This window comes from Pezoporus flaviventris, unplaced genomic scaffold (genome assembly GCF_033815535.1).
Source record: "Pezoporus flaviventris isolate CSIRO_AGI_PZ_B2104156 unplaced genomic scaffold, CSIRO_AGI_Pfla_v1 ptg000041l, whole genome shotgun sequence".
NCBI lineage: Eukaryota > Metazoa > Chordata > Aves > Psittaciformes > Psittacidae > Pezoporus > Pezoporus flaviventris.
In genome coordinates, this window is record NW_026892589.1 from 3,870,002 (window position 1) to 3,887,615 (window position 17,614).

The 17,614-nt window shown below is 42.2% G+C and overlaps 1 protein-coding gene and 1 long non-coding RNA gene across 9 annotated transcripts in view; both read right to left on the reverse strand.

Annotated features, from left to right (window-relative positions):
• CIT (citron rho-interacting serine/threonine kinase) overlaps positions 1-4,263 on the reverse strand; it is a 73,325-nt gene extending 69,062 nt beyond the window's left edge. For 2 of the 8 annotated variants that reach the window (XM_061465831.1, XM_061465827.1), the window contains exons 1-4: positions 4,187-4,219; positions 3,615-3,740; positions 2,542-2,683; positions 604-779 (exon numbers count right to left, since the gene is read on the reverse strand). In XM_061465831.1, the coding sequence (XP_061321815.1) occupies positions 604-779; positions 2,542-2,683; positions 3,615-3,710 (414 nt within the window). In that variant the 5' untranslated portion in view covers positions 3,711-3,740; positions 4,187-4,219. Of the gene's footprint in view, positions 1-603; positions 780-2,541; positions 2,684-3,614; positions 3,741-4,186 lie in introns of all 8 variants that reach the window. The other 6 variants (XM_061465830.1, XM_061465826.1, XM_061465828.1 and 3 more) reach the window with 6 other exon arrangements.
• Positions 4,264-7,305: 3,042 nt separating this feature from the next.
• LOC133275618 (uncharacterized) lies at positions 7,306-16,322 on the reverse strand. Its single transcript, XR_009745629.1, has 3 exons — positions 16,197-16,322; positions 15,188-15,332; positions 7,306-7,412 (listed from the first exon to the last, which is right to left on the reverse strand). It is a non-coding gene; the product is annotated as an uncharacterized LOC133275618 (long non-coding RNA).
• Positions 16,323-17,614: the final 1,292 nt, after the last annotated feature.

Here is a 17,614-nt window from a genome sequence, read left to right on the forward strand (position 1 = left end):
TGTATTGGGAACAACTGATGCAGATACTGCTGTATAAATTCACAAGGTCTTTCATGGAGTATCTCTGTCCTACTTGTCAGCTCATGTCAGTGAAAGATTAACTTCTATTTCTCACCAAACTATGATCACAACCTCCATTATCCCTTTTTTAAGTTCTCAAGTAACACATTTCTCAAGCTAGTGAGAGGCTCTCCATAAAAATCCAGTCACCACAGTTTGCCTTCACACCCACTCCTGACATTCTATGTCGGTCTTTAGAACAAAAAACTTAATGAACGCATTGCCTGAAAATTCAAGCCATCAACAAGCTGATCAATACCGATCAGTATTTTCTCCATCTATTTTTTCTTATCTCACAATTAGATAGTAACGTCTTTAAGACAAGGGTCATTTCGGGGGTTGGATGGCACCTCATCCAATAGATTCAAGTCTATGGCAATGGCTTTTTAATACAGCAAAACTACACAGTTATATTACTTCACTGAAACGTAGGATGATCCATCCCAAGACACACTTTTAACTTAATTCTAATAGTAGTGACAAAAAGAGAATGTTCAAAGTGTACTTTATTGTTCTACCCTCACAACAGAAAAATATACATACGTGCTCTTGCGCCAGCAAGGACTCCTTGCTCATCACCTTCATAGCATACACATCACCAGTAGCTTTCTCTCTTACTACTTTTACATCTGCAAAGTGACCGCAGCCAACCACACTCTTCACTTCAAAATCCTTCACACCAGGTTGCAGTTCCCTCAATTCAGCTATTGTCTCTGCATCTAGAAAAATAAAACACTTATTTTTACATTGGCCAACTGGCATTTTGTAACAAACACACCATCAAAAATGGGGAATTTAAAAAAAAAACACAAAGCCAAAACCAACAACTTTTAGTTCCACTTTCAAGGAATGTGAAATCATTCCAAACTGTGCATCTTAGAAAAAGAAAACAAAACCACAACAGTATGTATAAGAACTAGAAAAAGACACCTCCTGTATGAAGACAGGCTGAGAAAGTTGGGGCTGTTCAGCCTGGAGAAGAGAAGGATGCGTGGAGACCCATAGCAGCCTTCCAGTATCTGAAGGGGGCCTATAGGGATGCTGGAGAGGGACTCTTCATTAGGGACTGTAGCGATAGGACAAGGCGTAACGGGTTAAAACTTAAACAGGGGAAGTTTAGATTGGATATAAGAAGGAAATTCTTTCCTGTCAGGGTGGTGAGGCACTGGAATGGGTTGCCCAGGGAGGTTGTGAATGCTCCATCCCTGGCAGTGTTCAAGACCAGGTTGGACGAAGCCTTAGGTGATATCATTTAGCATAAGGTGCCCCTGCCCACGGCAGGGGGGTTGGAACTAGATGATCTTAAGGTCCTTTCCAACCCTAATTATTCTATGATTCTATGATTCTAATGCATAGTTAAGACTGAAGTATGGCTCATACAAAAGAACCAGGAAATGTTAAGAGTTCCCATAGCAACCATAATTCTGCCCCATTCATAACATTATAGGCTGATAGCCTCTTTCGTTTCTAATTTCTTTCCAACCCTCGTTTACCAATACAAAGTCTAATCTCTAAATAGGAGGGCTTTACCCAGCAGAGTTCTCCGAGTCAAGTGGCAGGGTTTCCTCCTCTGCCTGTGGGAGGCACTAGTCTATTTTCTAACAAATAACCGGAGACATTTCTTTCAGCTACTCAGTTCAAGTTTTCCATGGACTAGTTTCAAACGGCACTGTGATAACCAACTGCTCACAGGAGATTGCTCTAAAAATTCTTCAGACTAGCCGAAAATTACTCTCTGCTAAAAATATCTAGAAACTATTGGATGGAACTATCATAAAGGGCATGAGAAACTACTTGAAACCAAATAGCTTTCCAGTATATCTTAACAGAAAAATTGATGAATTTTTCACTTTTCCCCAGAAAGAATCTGAGCACATTATCAGTAGAATATTTACAACACCAGAATTGTATCTCTGAAGCACTATTTACAATAGTGCTTCAGAGTGCTGCAAAAGCACTATTTACAATAGTGTTTCAGATTTACAGAATCACTATTTACAAGTTACACATGCAAAAATCAGATAACACTTGGAATCCAAAGGCTACGACAAGCTGAAAGAGCCAATAATTACCAAGTTCCTTTCTAAAGCTTTTTTCCCCTGATAACTCTAGTCACTATCCTGCTCTCAACTCCTGACATCCTTCTATTGTGTGTACTTGGAGCAATGCTGTATGTAATAAACACTTTCAAAGAAAGTACCCCTAGTATATAGTCAACCCTAGTATATAGCACAGACTAAGAAGGACACGTATTCGAGTCACCACACTTTAAAAGCCACTTGCATTTGACCTTTTTGGACCTGATCAAAGCTTCAATGAGATTGCCAAGATCCCTTTCACATATTGAGTCTGCCCACAAAAAGTCAGATGCTCCAAGACCTGCGTTACAATCATTAATGACTCAAAGCAGCTAAAGCATGATTTGAACATTAAGAACTATCTTTTAAAATGGCACCTGAAGATTAGTCTAAACAAACTTACACTTCCTGACAAAGTTGCCAATGTGTTTAATTTTCATTAAAGCAGGGTTTCTGCATTCTTCAAAAAGGACGAATAAGGAATCAAGGATGCCTTCCCGGGAGAGAGGAGACATCTGCTGTTGAGTTACAAAGAGTGGCTTCCCCTGGAAAAAAAAAAAAGGAAGCAACAGCAGATGGAGTCTCAGACAACAATGAAAAGCCTCAAATCAATAACATATGTATAGAGCTGATTATATATTATTTATTTAAAAATCACTACTTCAGAAATCAGACAAACAATGCAGAAATGTGAGGTAAATATAACAACTCGCTATATCTGTCTGTAATAGCTGCTACAGGTATTTCATCTGTAAGAAAACCAATCCTTTAAAGATTATTAAAGTTCAAATCACAGCTTTCCAGAAACTATCTACACCCTACCGATAGCCCTGATCCCCCTAGCTTCTTCCTTGACATTGTACCATGAGGGTTTTTCTCATGGTATAAATAGTTTAAGCAGTCAGTATCAAAATTAGTTCTAGAAGGAAAAGCTGCTGATCAAATTCTCCAGTGATAAAATAGCAGCTGGTTAGGTAAATCCATCTCAGGGCAAAACCCTCAGCTACATCACCTACGAAAAACCGCAGATTACAGGATGCAGAATGCAATATTCCATCATCATGGGGGAAAATGCACTTCAGGCTATAATATTAACAGATCCCTGGTGGTGTTAGAGGCCAGGTTGGACAGAGCCTTGGGTGACATGGTTTAGTGTGAGGTGTCCCTGCGCCTGGATGATCGTAAGGCCCTTTCCAACCCTAACTGTTCTATGGTTCTATGTATATAAACTGTCCATCAAACTTTGTGCAAAGTAGATCCCCCTTTGATCTCCAACTAGTTATCCCTTTCTTTTACCCCTTCCTCCCAGGAATGACGCACTGTTATCAAATGTTAAGAAGCTGAAGTGGCAGATGGGGAGAGCAGAGGAGAGAGAGAAAACTGTGCAGTTTATAGGATAAATACAAGCAAAACTGTGTTTCAATACATTGGACGCAGACAATGATCCCAGCTAATCCCACGCCAGGCACTCTTTACCTGGAAGAGCAGATTTAGCCGAGAAACTCGGCTGGTGATGGGCTCCATGGATCCGGCCTCTGCCAGGTTTCGGGCACCGCATTTAAACTTCAACATCTTTACAGGTTATCATGTGTAAAAGATCCCCTGAAAACAGAACGGGGACGTTCAGGCAGAGGTACTTGGACAGCTGACTTGAGATAAAACACGGCGATGAGAGGCTATAACACGAACAACACTTTTATTTCCTCAGAAACAACATTTATTAGAAGGAGGGAGTTTGAACGCAGCCGCAGTGTCACCGCATGTGCTGGGAACGTCGGGAAAATGAACGTTGACAGCGAGTAGCCCCAGATGGCAGCGGCGGTTCCCTCAGCCCCACTGCCTCTCAGCCCCGGGCTCCCCTCAGCCCCGCTCCCCTCAGTCCCGCACCCCACTCAGCCCCGCGCTCCCCTCGCCTCAGCCCCGCTGCCCCTCAGCCCCGCGCTCCCCTCTCGCCTCAGCCCCGCGCTCCCCTCTCGCCTCAGCCCCGCGCTCCCCTCTCGCCTCAGCCCCGCGCTCCGAGCTCCCCTCTCACCTCCTCCCCGCTTTACCGCCAGCCAGGTTTGAACGGAGCCAGGGGCGTGTCCCGGCAATCATCACTTCCGATGACGTACCCTGCCTCAGCCAATCGCCAGGCCGGCCTGGCCGGAAGCGCAGTAGTCAGGAGGGGCAGCGTCCCTAGAGGCGGGGTTGAGGCCCTTGGGGACGGCGGTGGGGCGGGCCGGGCCGGGCCGTTAACGGCTGTAACCGTCTGCGTGCGGCGGGGAGCGGGGCAGGACATGGCCGGGGTGTCCGCCCTCCGCACCGGGGAGCCCGCGAGGGGCGGCTCCTGCTCGGTCGGGGCAGGTGGCGGCTGCCGGGTGGTGCCGCCGCTGCCGGTTCCATAAAGAGTTTTCCGCTTGGCCTGCGGGTTAGCGGTGCGTTAATCAATCCTTGCTCCTTTGGCAGAGGTTAAAACACAGAAATGACTCATTCTCAATGGCTCTGGCTGGAGCTGGTTCAACCACAGGCCACACGTCATAGCTGGCAGGGGCTGAGCCCGCGGAGGGCAGGCAGAGGGGAAATGGAGATGTTTTCAGAAGCCTTAAGCTTTTTTCTGCAATGTATTTGACCTTATGTCCCTTTGTGCGTGTGTGATACATGCGGCCGTGCTATTCATCCGCAGGGTAATTGGCTTTCAAGGGGAGCAGCGGAGAAACGCTCCAGCTCGGCATCCCCTCCACAGTGCCTACGTGCCACCCATCAGAATGTGCCGTGGAATGCAGCATGACCTTGCTGAGCGGCGGATCCGCGCAGTGATGTCAGTGGGGAGCAGCAGCACCGAACACGATGCTATCTGCAGACAGCACAGTTCTGCAAACCGCGAGGTGCTGTTCCCGGGGACAGGTCACTGTTACACAGCACCCTGGCAGGATGTAAAGCTGGTAATAGGAGCTAGGGGGTGGGATTCCTTACAAATGATCAGGTTGCTGTGTAGTGACGCAAACCGTGATGTTTTGCTACCTAGCAATCAGTTTAATTACACTAATACTGGCTTGGCATCTCGCTGATAAAGTAATGCACTGATGGATTTGTTATATTATGGCTTTATACAAATCACTTTACAGATCTGTGCTTCCTCCCACCTCTTCCAGTCCACCCCTGGAACACTGACAGATTTTTGGTGTATTTCTTGTCTCAAACTTCCATATCTGTGTTCATTTCAAGTTATTAAACCTGAAAGACTTTTTTAAATCTAATTTATTGTCCACTGCACTGCCAGTTTGCTTTTTGGACTTCACTCAGGTCGCTGTCATTGCCCATGTCTCATCCCCAACTGCATTGCACAGGAGAGATCAGCTCTATAAAAGAAGGGCAAGAAAGAGCTTCCTTTTCGTAAACTGGTTAGTTTTCAGGCTAGTGCATTTCACTACAATACCACATCCTACCTTTGTATTGAGAACCCTGTCATGTCTAAGGGTATTCTGTCCTAGATTTTGGAAAAGTCTCATTGTCTGCCACCCAAACAAGGAAGACTTCATCATAATAATAGAAGAGTTTGGGTTTGGAGGAATCTCAAAGATCATCTCATTCCCCCACCCCTGCCACAGGGCAGGGATACCTTCCACTTGTTCCAAATCTCACTTTAGGCTTCTCTGCCTTTCCCTTTCTCCCATGCAAATGTCATTAGGCCCCTCTTTTTTTCTTAATTGCCAAAACTCCTATTCTATATCCACAATGTTTATAATGCCACCTGGGAAATTACCACATCTGAACATTAGATTTAGAAAATGGGGGAAGAGGAAGAGCTGGGTTCTCTTTCTGACAGCTCATTGCCATATTGTTCCCATTACCTTGTTCAAATAACAAGGTAACACTTTCCCTTCGACAACATCACCACTAGTGCTGGGCTCCCCCAGTATCCCAGATGTGATCAGCCAGGTGAGCTGCTTGGCTGCAAAGTCTGCCTCAGGTGGGGAACTGGCCTCTCAACTGCTCAGTGGCTCCAACGATAGTGAGTTCAGGTGCTACAATTTTCATGTTTTATCACTTATTTTTTAATATATAAAGATTTCTTTGAATACTGTTGAGTGCTTGCAAGCAAGGAAGCTGGCTGTTAAAAGCATGGTTTGGGACAGTGTCCTGGGTTCAGCAGTAGCAGTCATTTTTTCTCCTTCTTGATAGCTGGTGCAGTGCTGTGGTTTTGACTTTCAGCCTCGGAACGGTGCTGATAGCACCGATGTTTTTAGTTACTGCTCAAATGTTTGGTCTGGCCAAGGACTTTCTGAGCCTCCTGCTCTGCCAGGGAGGAGGGGAAGCTGGGAAGAAGCAGAGACAGGACACCTGACCCAAACTAGCCAAAGAGGTATTCCATACCACAGCACGTCATGCCCAGGATGTAACTGGGAGTTACCCGGAAGGCGTAGGACTGCAGGGTTGAAGGAGGTATCGGTCAGTGCTTGGTTGGGCTGGGGGGGCGAGTTATCGGTCAGGGGGTGGTGAGGTGTTGTATTCTCTCGCCTTGTAATTTCCTTTATCATTATTATTATTGGTGGTAGCAGTAGTGATTTGTGTTATATCTTAGTTACTAAACTGTTCTTATCTCAACCCATGAGAGTTGCATTCTTTTGATTCTCCTTCCCATCCCTCCGGGAGCAGGGGGAGGGCAAAAAGGGGGGAAGTGAGAGAGCAACTGAGTGATTTATGGCTGGCTTTGTTTAAACCACGACAGACAGGTACAATTTTCCTCATAATTTAGGTGAGGGCTCACGTTAGATTAGTTCTGTTTAAGAAGGCCCTTAAATATGTACTTTGCTAGAAGCAGCCATGTGGTACAAGACCACTTACTGGTTTTTCTCCTTTGTGTAAGAGACTCACATAAACAAGAATGTCTACCAGCAAAATTAAATAGTAGCATAAAAATACAGCTGCCCCAGAATTGTTGTCAAACGTTAAGAAGCTGCAGTGGCAGATGGAGGGAGCAGAGGAGAAAGGGAAAAGCTGTGCAGTTTCCATGCTAAAACCTCAGTACCCATTTGTGATGTCTCAGGTAATAAATAAATAAATAAATAAATAAATAAATACCTTTTCAGAAGAACATGTATTTTGTTTTCCTTTCAATTGCTGCTCTGAAGTCTTCAGCATGAAAGCAATGATTCCTTCATACATACGATCTTCCTTTTCAAGAGCATTCATAGCACACTATGTCTTTGTAATGGTCAGGTTACATATCACTCCTTGATCATGACAGCTACTCCTGTGGATAAACTTACTCAACCTGAGGGATCAGCAGCAGACCTGCAATTGTACAAAACAAGGACTTATTCCCTGCTATTAAATTAATAGGTCATTCAAAAGCATAACAGAATAAATAGCTCTAAGATTTTCCCTAAACAGGTTCCAGTGTGGTGCTCAACATGTTTTGACATCTTACCATGCACTGAATTGGTTACCATCTGTGTGGCATTTTTATTGTAAGAGTAGTGGCTTCCATTTATTTCCTCGGCCAAAATTCCCCTCCCTCATGCCATTGGATAGTGCACCAAGGTGACTGTGTTCCAAAGATTGCTTCTCACTGTACCATCCTTGCTCAGGATCGATAGACACCAAGTTAATGGAAAAGGAAAAGATCAGACATGCAGGTATGCCAGCTTTTTGCCAAGAACCCAGCACTTGGATTTGCATCCAAAATAACACTGTCATATTTTAATGGGCAGAAAGATGCTAGATCCCCCTTAACACCTTCTGGCTGTGAACTCCTGTATTTACAGCAGCATCACTCTTAAATATCTTCATCTTTGGAGCAGCAAGACGCTCGTGACTGCTCCCAGGATGCTCACTTCCCAAGATTTACATATGGCTAGAAGGCGATTAAAAGGGCTTGTGCTATCACAAATCTAAGAGCTAAGCATGACCAAAATTTTCCTACATGGAAATCTCTTCAGCTCCATTGTTTCCAAATATTAATGCTGATTATTCATGTACACTGGTAGCAGTTACCAACCTAGGCTTCCATAGGATGTGGACCCCAGAAATAAATTCTTGGTTTCAGTAATTCTTTTGTTGAATGTTACAGATGGCCTTTACTGTACTGATCTATATGCCCATGAAAACAAAAGATTAATGACCCCTTATCAGCTATATCCCTGTCTCTAACTCACCAGTATTTAAGAACTCTTGTAATAAACCAAGCTCCTGCACTGGATGATCTTCAAGGTCTCTCCAGCTCAAACCATTCTGTGATTCTATGGTTCTTCTCCCTAGCCCTAACTCTAGTTATAGCTGGTTACCACTCTCGGTATCAAAATTTAGGGTTGAACTTGGCTGACTTGAATGCTACCATAAACTCTTGCCAGCAGTAGCTCTCACCATCACTTAACGGGACCTAAATAATCCTTAGATCCTAGGCACACTTTTCCTACTTTCCCAAATTATCCCAAAATACCCAATTTAGATATAATAGCCATGCACTCTACAGGGGGTAGAAACATTTGCGCAATACGTCTTCAGGAATAACAGTTCTGGATGAGGGAGAAAGGTGTGAAGGCAAAGAGAAACAACTGCTAGGAAAAGAATGATGTTGTCTTTCCTTGAGCAGTATTTTTCATTTCCTCCTCAGAATTCCTGGAAGAAGACCACTCTGCAATCATTCGCCTCGAATAAGCACAAAGGAAATGAAACTTTAAAAGACCTGAATGGCTGTTAGGTGTTTCTTCCATTGACTTCCACTAGAAGTTAGGTACAGAGCTACCTCTGATAATGTTCTTTAAGGTTATTTGGATTTAAATATTAAAGGCCTTTTTCATTTGTGTTAGCAACCTTATAACAGTATTATATAAGTGCTAATGTTCACTGGGTTTTTTATACATTGCTTTATATTTCCAGAGGTAAAATCCATTAAAATAGTGGCTTAAATCCACATGGTAGCCTCCATTGTAGATATGTGGCCATCATCTCTCATTTAAAAAACACAGACGTGATGCTTGTCAGTTTGCTACCAAACTCTCCTAACATACACCCAGGTGCCGAATTTCTTCATAAGCCAAAATTGCACTAAATTTCTAAAGTGACCAAAATGAAATGGGAACTGAATTGGGTCATAACATTTATCCTAAAACATTTATCCTAAAACAAATACCTCATGACTTGCTGGAGAAATCATTGATTAACTTTCAGATGCTGTGAAAAGCAATTGTTCTTTTACATATCTCAGCTTCAGGCTTCCTTTGTGCTATTGCAGGAACACCCCTGATTCCACAAAAATTGTTTTAGAGAAAGCAATTTATTAAACCTCACGATCTGTCAAGACACATCAATATTGATGTGTTCACATTAACGTCTCCTGCAGCAGCTGAAAACTGGATTTGTCATGGAATTATTAATGGGAATTACGCATTGCAGAGCAACAAGTGACAGGGGCTTAATTAAAGCAAAACTGACAAAGTAGCTGAGCAACTGTAATAAATGTTTTGTTTTAAATGTAGCTAAAGAACTACTTGAATGTTTTCATTGCCATGGAAAGGCAGGCAGTGACAAACTCTGTGTTAGAAGATAAAGCCTAGACTGGCACAGGGGTAGTTTAGCATCTGGAAATTGCATGGAACAAAATACTCAATTATTCTGGAGGTTAGATATGGTAATCATGTAAGTGATGGCCTTATCAAAGTATAGTTTAACAAGATTTCAAAAGAAATACGGACTCAGATACCTTTACAGTGAAGATACCTAATTCTTTTGAGAGAACAATTCAAACATATTACTAGAATTTAATCTTATTTCGGTTCTAGGGTGAACGAATTCTGGATGCTCACAGGAGGACTTTCTTCCTTGCTTTAAATCAACAAATCCACAGGAAAGACACCCTTTAGTTTACTACAACAATGATTTGCTTGCTTGTGGGATGCTCATAAGTGCTTCATTGCCATGTGTTGGAATTCCATTTAGAAACCTGGCATTCCCCAGCCTCTTGTGGGCTGAAGAGCATTGTGTATCCTGATTTGTGTGAAAGAATCTCTGACTCAATCCAGTCCATGTGCTATATTTGGAAACTGAAAGTCTGACCATCATCAAGAGAATGCGAGATCAAGATTCATTCTGTTTCAGTATAAGTAGTAGGCTCTTTGTTGATCTCTGTCTCTGATATCAGCCAGAAACTGGGATGTGCCAGACACATCTCCTGTGCAGATGAGTGGCAGAGCCATTTCTACCCATAAAGCTCTTTGGCTGACTTCCAGAAAGGTGTAAGAATCTGATTTAAGAGTTAGCTAGATGGTGTTGAAAGAAAGATACTTGTATGTCACTAATACTGTTGTGATTTTGGGGAGAACAGGTCTGATTTTGATAGGGAGTTTTCTGGAATAAGTAAGGTGAGATGAGAAATGGCAGGCAGCCACGTGGGGAGGGAAGCATCACTAAATCACTTTTCCACTGGAGTGGAAAACATCCCCCTTTTTGAAACAGGAATGTTTGTTCGTTTGGTTTGGGGTTTAGTGTGTTAGGGTTTTTTGAACAGGTCAGTTCAACACCAGTTGCAAACTCCAGTTCAGCTGGGAAGAGCCTGCTCATACCAAATCCACACACTGAGGCAATTGCCCCTGTAGCTGCTGTAGAAGTCATTGGGAAATAGAAGGTGCTTTCCTGCAGCCTCCTGTTGGCTGACAGATGTAGCTACAACATACTGCAGAGATCCAAGATTTGTTATCTACAAGCAAAATAAAACCACACATTCTTGTACCCAGTTTAGTAAGACAAATACTGTCAGGCTGAAGCATCAAAAGTATTAAAATAGATTAAGATACAGAGGTAGACTTGGCTTCCTCATGTAACAATTTGAAAGAAATTCTGTTGCCTTTTGAAGATTTATTCTAATAATTCCAGTAAACAGTAATCTGTGCACTGCAGCCTTGGAGTCATGGTGGCAAGAATGAATAGGGTAGAAAAGAACAATAGCAGCACTTTGCTCAGAGTATAAATAAAGGCATCAGATGAGGCAATGACAGCCTTGATGTAGAAGGACTCTTACAGGTAAGACTGAAAGAAATTTAGATGTGATTGCCTGTCTATTTTCTAATTTGGAATCACGATTTTGGTACTTTACAGATTTAAGATGTTCTTGCTCTGAGTGGGTGTGTTCATTCCTGTCTTGAAGGGCTCAGCAATGACAGCCTACATGTTACTTTATTTAATTCTTCTAGAATTAGTTCTATACTCTTTGCTTGGAGGCCAAGAAATATTTTACAGTGACTATTGTGGGATTCTGATTTTTAAACAGCTTTGCCATGGTAAGAATTGTGATGAATAAGTGATTAAGAGGTAACACTGACAAACAGTGAAGTAACTTCATGTTCATATGGGAACTGAATGACAATTTCTGGCTGCTCTGGAGGTCCCTGCATGGTCAAATCACACTTTTTGGAGCACTGTTCACCATTCCTGATGGGGACTGGCCTGGCTCATGTTGTTTCTTTACACTTTTAAATTTCCCTTGCCACCTGGAAAGAGAAGGCTACAAACCCAGTGTGTACTTCCTCAAACAAACACACACACACAAAAGCATGGTGGGAGGTTGGTGCAGTGATGCAATGTTCATGGTCTGCCAGTGAATTGCATTTAGCTATTTTTAGCCACGGGCTGGATACTAAAATACAAGTCTTGAAAGAGGAATGGAAACTCCATGCAAAAGAGAATAAACATTTCCTGCAAAAAAAAAAAAAGGGTTAAGGCTACCTTTCTTTTTCCTTTTTTTTCTCTGTGTTTTTAAAGTACTGCAGATGGGCTTCAAGTTTGAAATTGCTTCTTAATAAAAGATGTTATTCTGCTGTTTCAAATTCCTCTATAATTGAATGAATTACATAAGTACTGAAGTAGAATATTTTCTCCTTTCTGCTCTTCCCAGCACTCTGCTATCCAGTTTTCTTCAGAGGAATGCGTCTTGTGCATTGATTCTCTGAAATTCTGAAATGGATCAGATGCAGCATTCATTTAATTGTGCCAGTGGATGAAAACAGCTCATAGCAATTACTTTCTTGGAAATAAAGGTAGAGGTGCAGCCCTGTTGGGGTATTACAATTCTTAAGCCTTTTAAACATGAAGCAGAAAGTAGTCAGCTTTTCATACCAAGCAATTACTAGGAAAAGCCTAATAGCCAACCTCAAAATGACAAAAAACAAACCCACAACACTCTACGCTCAGTAGTTATTTGTTAACACCCTTTCTAAAGCAGAACACCAGCTACCACCTAAAACCCTCCAGAAAACAGCAGTAAAAACAGCAGAGGAGCCTGGGTTCTGCATCAACTCAATCCATCATGAACAGATATTAGGAAATAAAGATTTTTACATTTCAGAATACAGGATGCTGAAATAAAAGAGTATTTGCACAGGCGCTGCAGTTTGTTGCACTTCTCTCTATATTCTCCTGGGTTTCATTCTGATGCTTTTCAGTACCTCAGAAAGCATCAGAAGATGATATATCATCTAGTTCCTGTGCCTAAGAACAGCTATTTTCCTCTTGAAAAGAGTTCTTTAAATCCTACTCGCTTTCTGTTTTGCCAAGCTGGGATTCTTCAGTACTAAACTGCACCAGAAGCACAGACAGGCATTGCTGGCAGTGCTGTTCAGCAGCTGTGTAGAGCCTGCTAAAGGATGGCTATTCTAGAGCCAGTCTTCCCACTTATACATAGCCTCTTAGGGCAAAAATGCCATCTGGACATTCAAAAAGATCCAATAAACAGGCCAATACAAGGTATTTATAAAGGATGAAGGTGCAGGAACAGCATGTCTCAGCACCCTGTCATCAACCACCCAGCTGTGGTACAAGCAGAAGGACACACAACTCCCACAGCATGAATCGGGAGTACCAACACATCAGAATATGGCAACTGCTAAATAGCATCTTCCTTTTCATCCCTGACAAGTCTTTTGGAAGGGGCTATTTCTGCCCAAGCTGCATATAAATTGTAGGTTGTTAGGAGATTGATGCTTTCTCTGTACAGTATTTCACACCAAAGCCACAAGACTGCAGGACTTGAATCGTAAAGCATAAAATAATCAATGAGCCTGGGCAGGTTGTGAGGCTCAGGGACAGATTTTCAGTGCTTATATGGCTGTATTTTAATTCAGGCAAAAATAGTTAATACCACACTTGCATGCAAAAAGGAGTCATCTGCTTCTTATCTAATGTGTAATTCAATAATTCCTATAATTGATCTTCATTGACAGTTGATGCAAGCTTCCTCACCCACACTGCACATATTGTGCTTCCTGACAGAATTCCCAACATAGACTATGATATTTCAACAGAGGAAGCATGTTAAATCAGGTCAAACAAAATAAAGAATCCAAAGCTGCCACAAGTCCCTGCAGCTGTTTGTCTTTTCGCCCCTTTCTGCCCCCAAAAAAGAATCCTAACTATTGGTATTTTTGTAATGGGCTAAAAATACAAAAACCAGTTTGGGTAAATGTTGATAGAATTCAGAATTTAAAAATATCATTTTTTTCCCCTAGATGCTGGACTATTACTGTTGATGAGGCAAAACTGCCAGGCTTTACTGTTTCCACGTGGTTTAATTTTCCCTGCAAGTGCCATATGTATTCTAATGATCTGCTGAATGAAATGAATCCGAAATGGGTTCCCAATTGATGAGACACTGTTTCTTTGAAAGGCCAATGAAGGACATTTTCTGTCATAGACAAAGCAACACAAAGCTGATGGAGATGATAATGAGTCTTCAGGTGTCTGAAAGTCTGATATGTAATTTCAGAGAAACACAAACAATAGATGCATTTCCATTTACAATTATAGTAAATAAAGAGGAACATAATGGTTCTGTTTTTATAAAGACAATAACTTGCCTAGCCAGCATTCTCCAACTATTTCAAACGACTCTTCTTGTCCAAAGAACTGAGATACAAGAAGAGTTTTATTAGTCTATGACTAATAGATACAATTAAAAGCAACAGAAAGCCAGACAAAGTTAAATAGAAGCATTCTAAAATACTAGCCACAAAAGGCTGAAAGAGCACTTCCAGGGCACATGCTAGCACAGAGGAATCCCTGGTTTCATTTCCTATATATATAAATAAAACCCCAGCTTTTTAAACAAAGCATTATTTGAAGCTCAAAGCAAGGCACTTTTCCAAATACATAGATTCCTTTATTACAGATTGTCCTGGGTTCAGCAGTAGCAGTCACTTTTCTCCTTCTTAGTAGCTGGTGCAGTCCTTGTGTTTTTGACTTTCAGCCTGGGAACAACACTGATAACACCGATGTTTTTAGTTGGTGCTCAGTAATGTTTACTCTGATCAAGGACTTTTCAGTCTCATGCTCTGCCAGTGAGGAGGGGCACGGGAAGCCGGGAGGAAGCAGAGACACCTGACCCAAACTAGCCAAAGGGGTATTCCATACCACAGCACGTCATGCCCAGGATAGAAACTGAGGGGAGGTACCCAGAAGGCCCAGATCGCTGCTCAGGTCAGGCTGGGTATCAGTCAGTGGGTGGTGAGTGATTGCATTGTGCATCACTTGTGCTTATTGTTTTCTTTTCCTTTTCCCCTTTTGGTTTTATAGTCTCTGCCCTTGTTATTCCCCTTATCATTATCATTATTGGTGCTAGAAGTAGTGGTTTTGTGTTATACCTTAGTTACCAGACTGCTCTTATCTCAACCCGTGGGATTTACACTTTTGATTCTCCTCCCCATCCCTCCGGGAGTGCAGGGGAAAAAGAGGAGGAGTGAGCGAGCAGCTGCATGGTTCTGAGTTACCGTCTGGGCTTAAACCATGACACAGATTCTCTTTCCAATGGTAAGAACTAATTCTGCAACAGCTGAGGAAATGGTTCCCATAAAAAAAATAGCCTCCTTCACCCACCAGCCTTTTCCCCCATCAGCTGGGGCAGACTCTCAGCCTAACCACCAAAGGTGCTGCTGATCCATTTCCCAATTCCTGATGGCTACAGCACTTCAGGTTACTTATGCTACACCTTGTGGATGTAGTAAGTCACCAGGAGAAAAAGGGAAGGAACCAAGGGTGGCACATGTACAGATGCAATAAAAATCACAGTAGCCTGCTCTTACCATTCATGCCTACAGCAAGGTCCTCGGGAGGCTTCTGTACAGGAGAAGGATGTTGGTGTCCTCCAAAGAATAAGACAGTATTTCATGAGCTTTGTTGATGTGTCGTTCTATGTGGAAGCATCTTCTTTTCCCAACAGAGTAACTTCTGAAACAACGAACAAACAAAAATGCTTGAAGGGCAAACCCATGAATATTTAACTTTTTTTTTATATATAGGTTACTCTTTTGGGGTTAAAAAATGGAGTAAAACTGACCCAGTGGATATCGTACATGTCACTACACCGAATAGCACAAAACCAACCCAGGGAATAGCTAGAATTGCTAGCTCTGGGCCAGACTATGTGGCACAGGGAAGCCATATAGCCTCTTTCAGGAGGACACTTTAAAAGGTAGTTACTTCTCTCTCATTTGGCTTTTGCTGAAATTTCTTCATTTAAAGATACATTTGCTGAAGCAGTATTCATCTCTGAAGGCAATGTCTTTGAATCAAAACAGTGAGGGAAAACACAAACATGTATTAAGTTCTTGCCATAAAGCTGTATCTGACACTAACCTAAAAAGGGATGATTAAAACAGGCAAAATTTATATTCATTTAAACTAAGATGTTCTTTTCATAGTAAAGTGTTTCTGAAAGAAACTGGATCCCCAAGTACGTGGGGAGCTGATGAAAGCTAGCCCGCAGCCCTGGGAGAATGCAGGCAAGAAGGCTTCCTGCCCAACAAGGTTGATTCCATGTAGTTCAAAAGATCTGGTCAGGCAAAGGTCTAGAAGCTTTATAAAACAACCTGATCTCCAAGTGAGAAGAGAATCACAGTCCAAAGCACAACAGGTATGAAAGGGCAATCAGCCAAAGCAAGCTCTGCTGGAGAGCCTGAACTGCTGTAGGGTTTTATCATAGTCTCTCCATCGAAGAGAGCAAAATATGCCCTTGATCTCTATATCCTTTAACGACAGCCCATCAGTGTTCATCAATCCCAATAAATAACATTTGGCTTTATTTTTTGTCACCTCTCTGCTTTGTCATGTTTCAGGTCACACTGCTTTCACACGCTCCATGGGTGACACTGACTGTGGACTCAGACCAAGGCTGCACTAAGCGTCCACAGACGTCATTCCCAATGGGACTGAGCTTGCCTAGTCTCTGCAGCACAGAATCTATAAAGCAAAATTTAAAATGAGAAACAAGAATAGAAGATACTTTATTAAGGTAATGTTCATATCCATATTTCACCCCCATATAGAACGTGTGTGGGTGAATATTAGATTTAAACAGTTAATGCTGAATATGTTAGTGATGAATATGGTCTATGCACTTCCTGAAATGTCTAGAAGTATGCAAAGAAATTGTATGGGAAAGGCAAAACAAAAAGAGAAAGGAAACTGTTAAGGTTTATTTTCAGGTCACATACTGAATGAAGGTTTGGCTTTTCCATAGAACACCCACACCCATGCAGCAGAGCAAAGATTGCGATGAATGTGATACCCAGAGTATCACAACTTCCTCCATGGTTGTTTGTTTCCTATAATGTAGTTAGTTAATTAGATCTCCTCTAATCAATCACTGAGCTACAGCTTCAAAAGGCACTATGATCTGATGAGAGCACCTCACAGCACTGAGACACTTTGATTTTTCTGTCCCAACACATTTACGGCTCATGTGAATTAGGTCCTCTGGTAGGAATAAAGAAACACTTTGTCTTTTTTAAATTACAAGGACAATTTCTCTCACAATTTATAAACTGACCAGTAAAATTATTGTAATATGGATTCATTCTCTTCCCTTCTCCTTTCTGATATCTAAGACTAATCGCTTTCATGCTTTCCATGTGTCATGCTTTGATCTCAAGCTCTTTGGAGCTGCAGCCTTCTCTCTTGCTCATGTTTTATTCAGCCCTTTCAATACCATTGCCAATACTCATCTGTGACTTCAGCTGTGTTATAGCATCTCCTTCCTTGGTCCTCAGGAGTCTGTCTCAAAAACCAAAGAAGTGTGGTCATTAGAGGAAGACATTAACAGGATCTCTTGTTTTCCTCTCATGACTTGGCTCTTCAAGATAAATTGAGATGTAAGGGCTAGAAGACTGTAGGTTGCAACTTCAGCATCAGACTCATATGTGACCTAGCATTGGGAACTGTTGGCCAGTTACTGCCAACTTCTCTAGTCTTCATCCCTCTGTGACAGGGGAACAGTGATCCCAGGACAGTGTTACCCCAAGATGCACCTCATTATAGTTCCTACAAGGATCTCTGGGCTCCTTGGAAAGCAGACACTACAGGAAGAAATGGTGTGCAGGGTTAGGAAAGTGTGGTTGTGCTGCCTTTCCAGAAGCAGATGACATCACATGTATAATATTAAGGGATCTTTGCATAGTGCCATACAGAGTTCTTCTGCTAGCAGTAAAGCAGACAAAAAAGCTCTCAAAGTC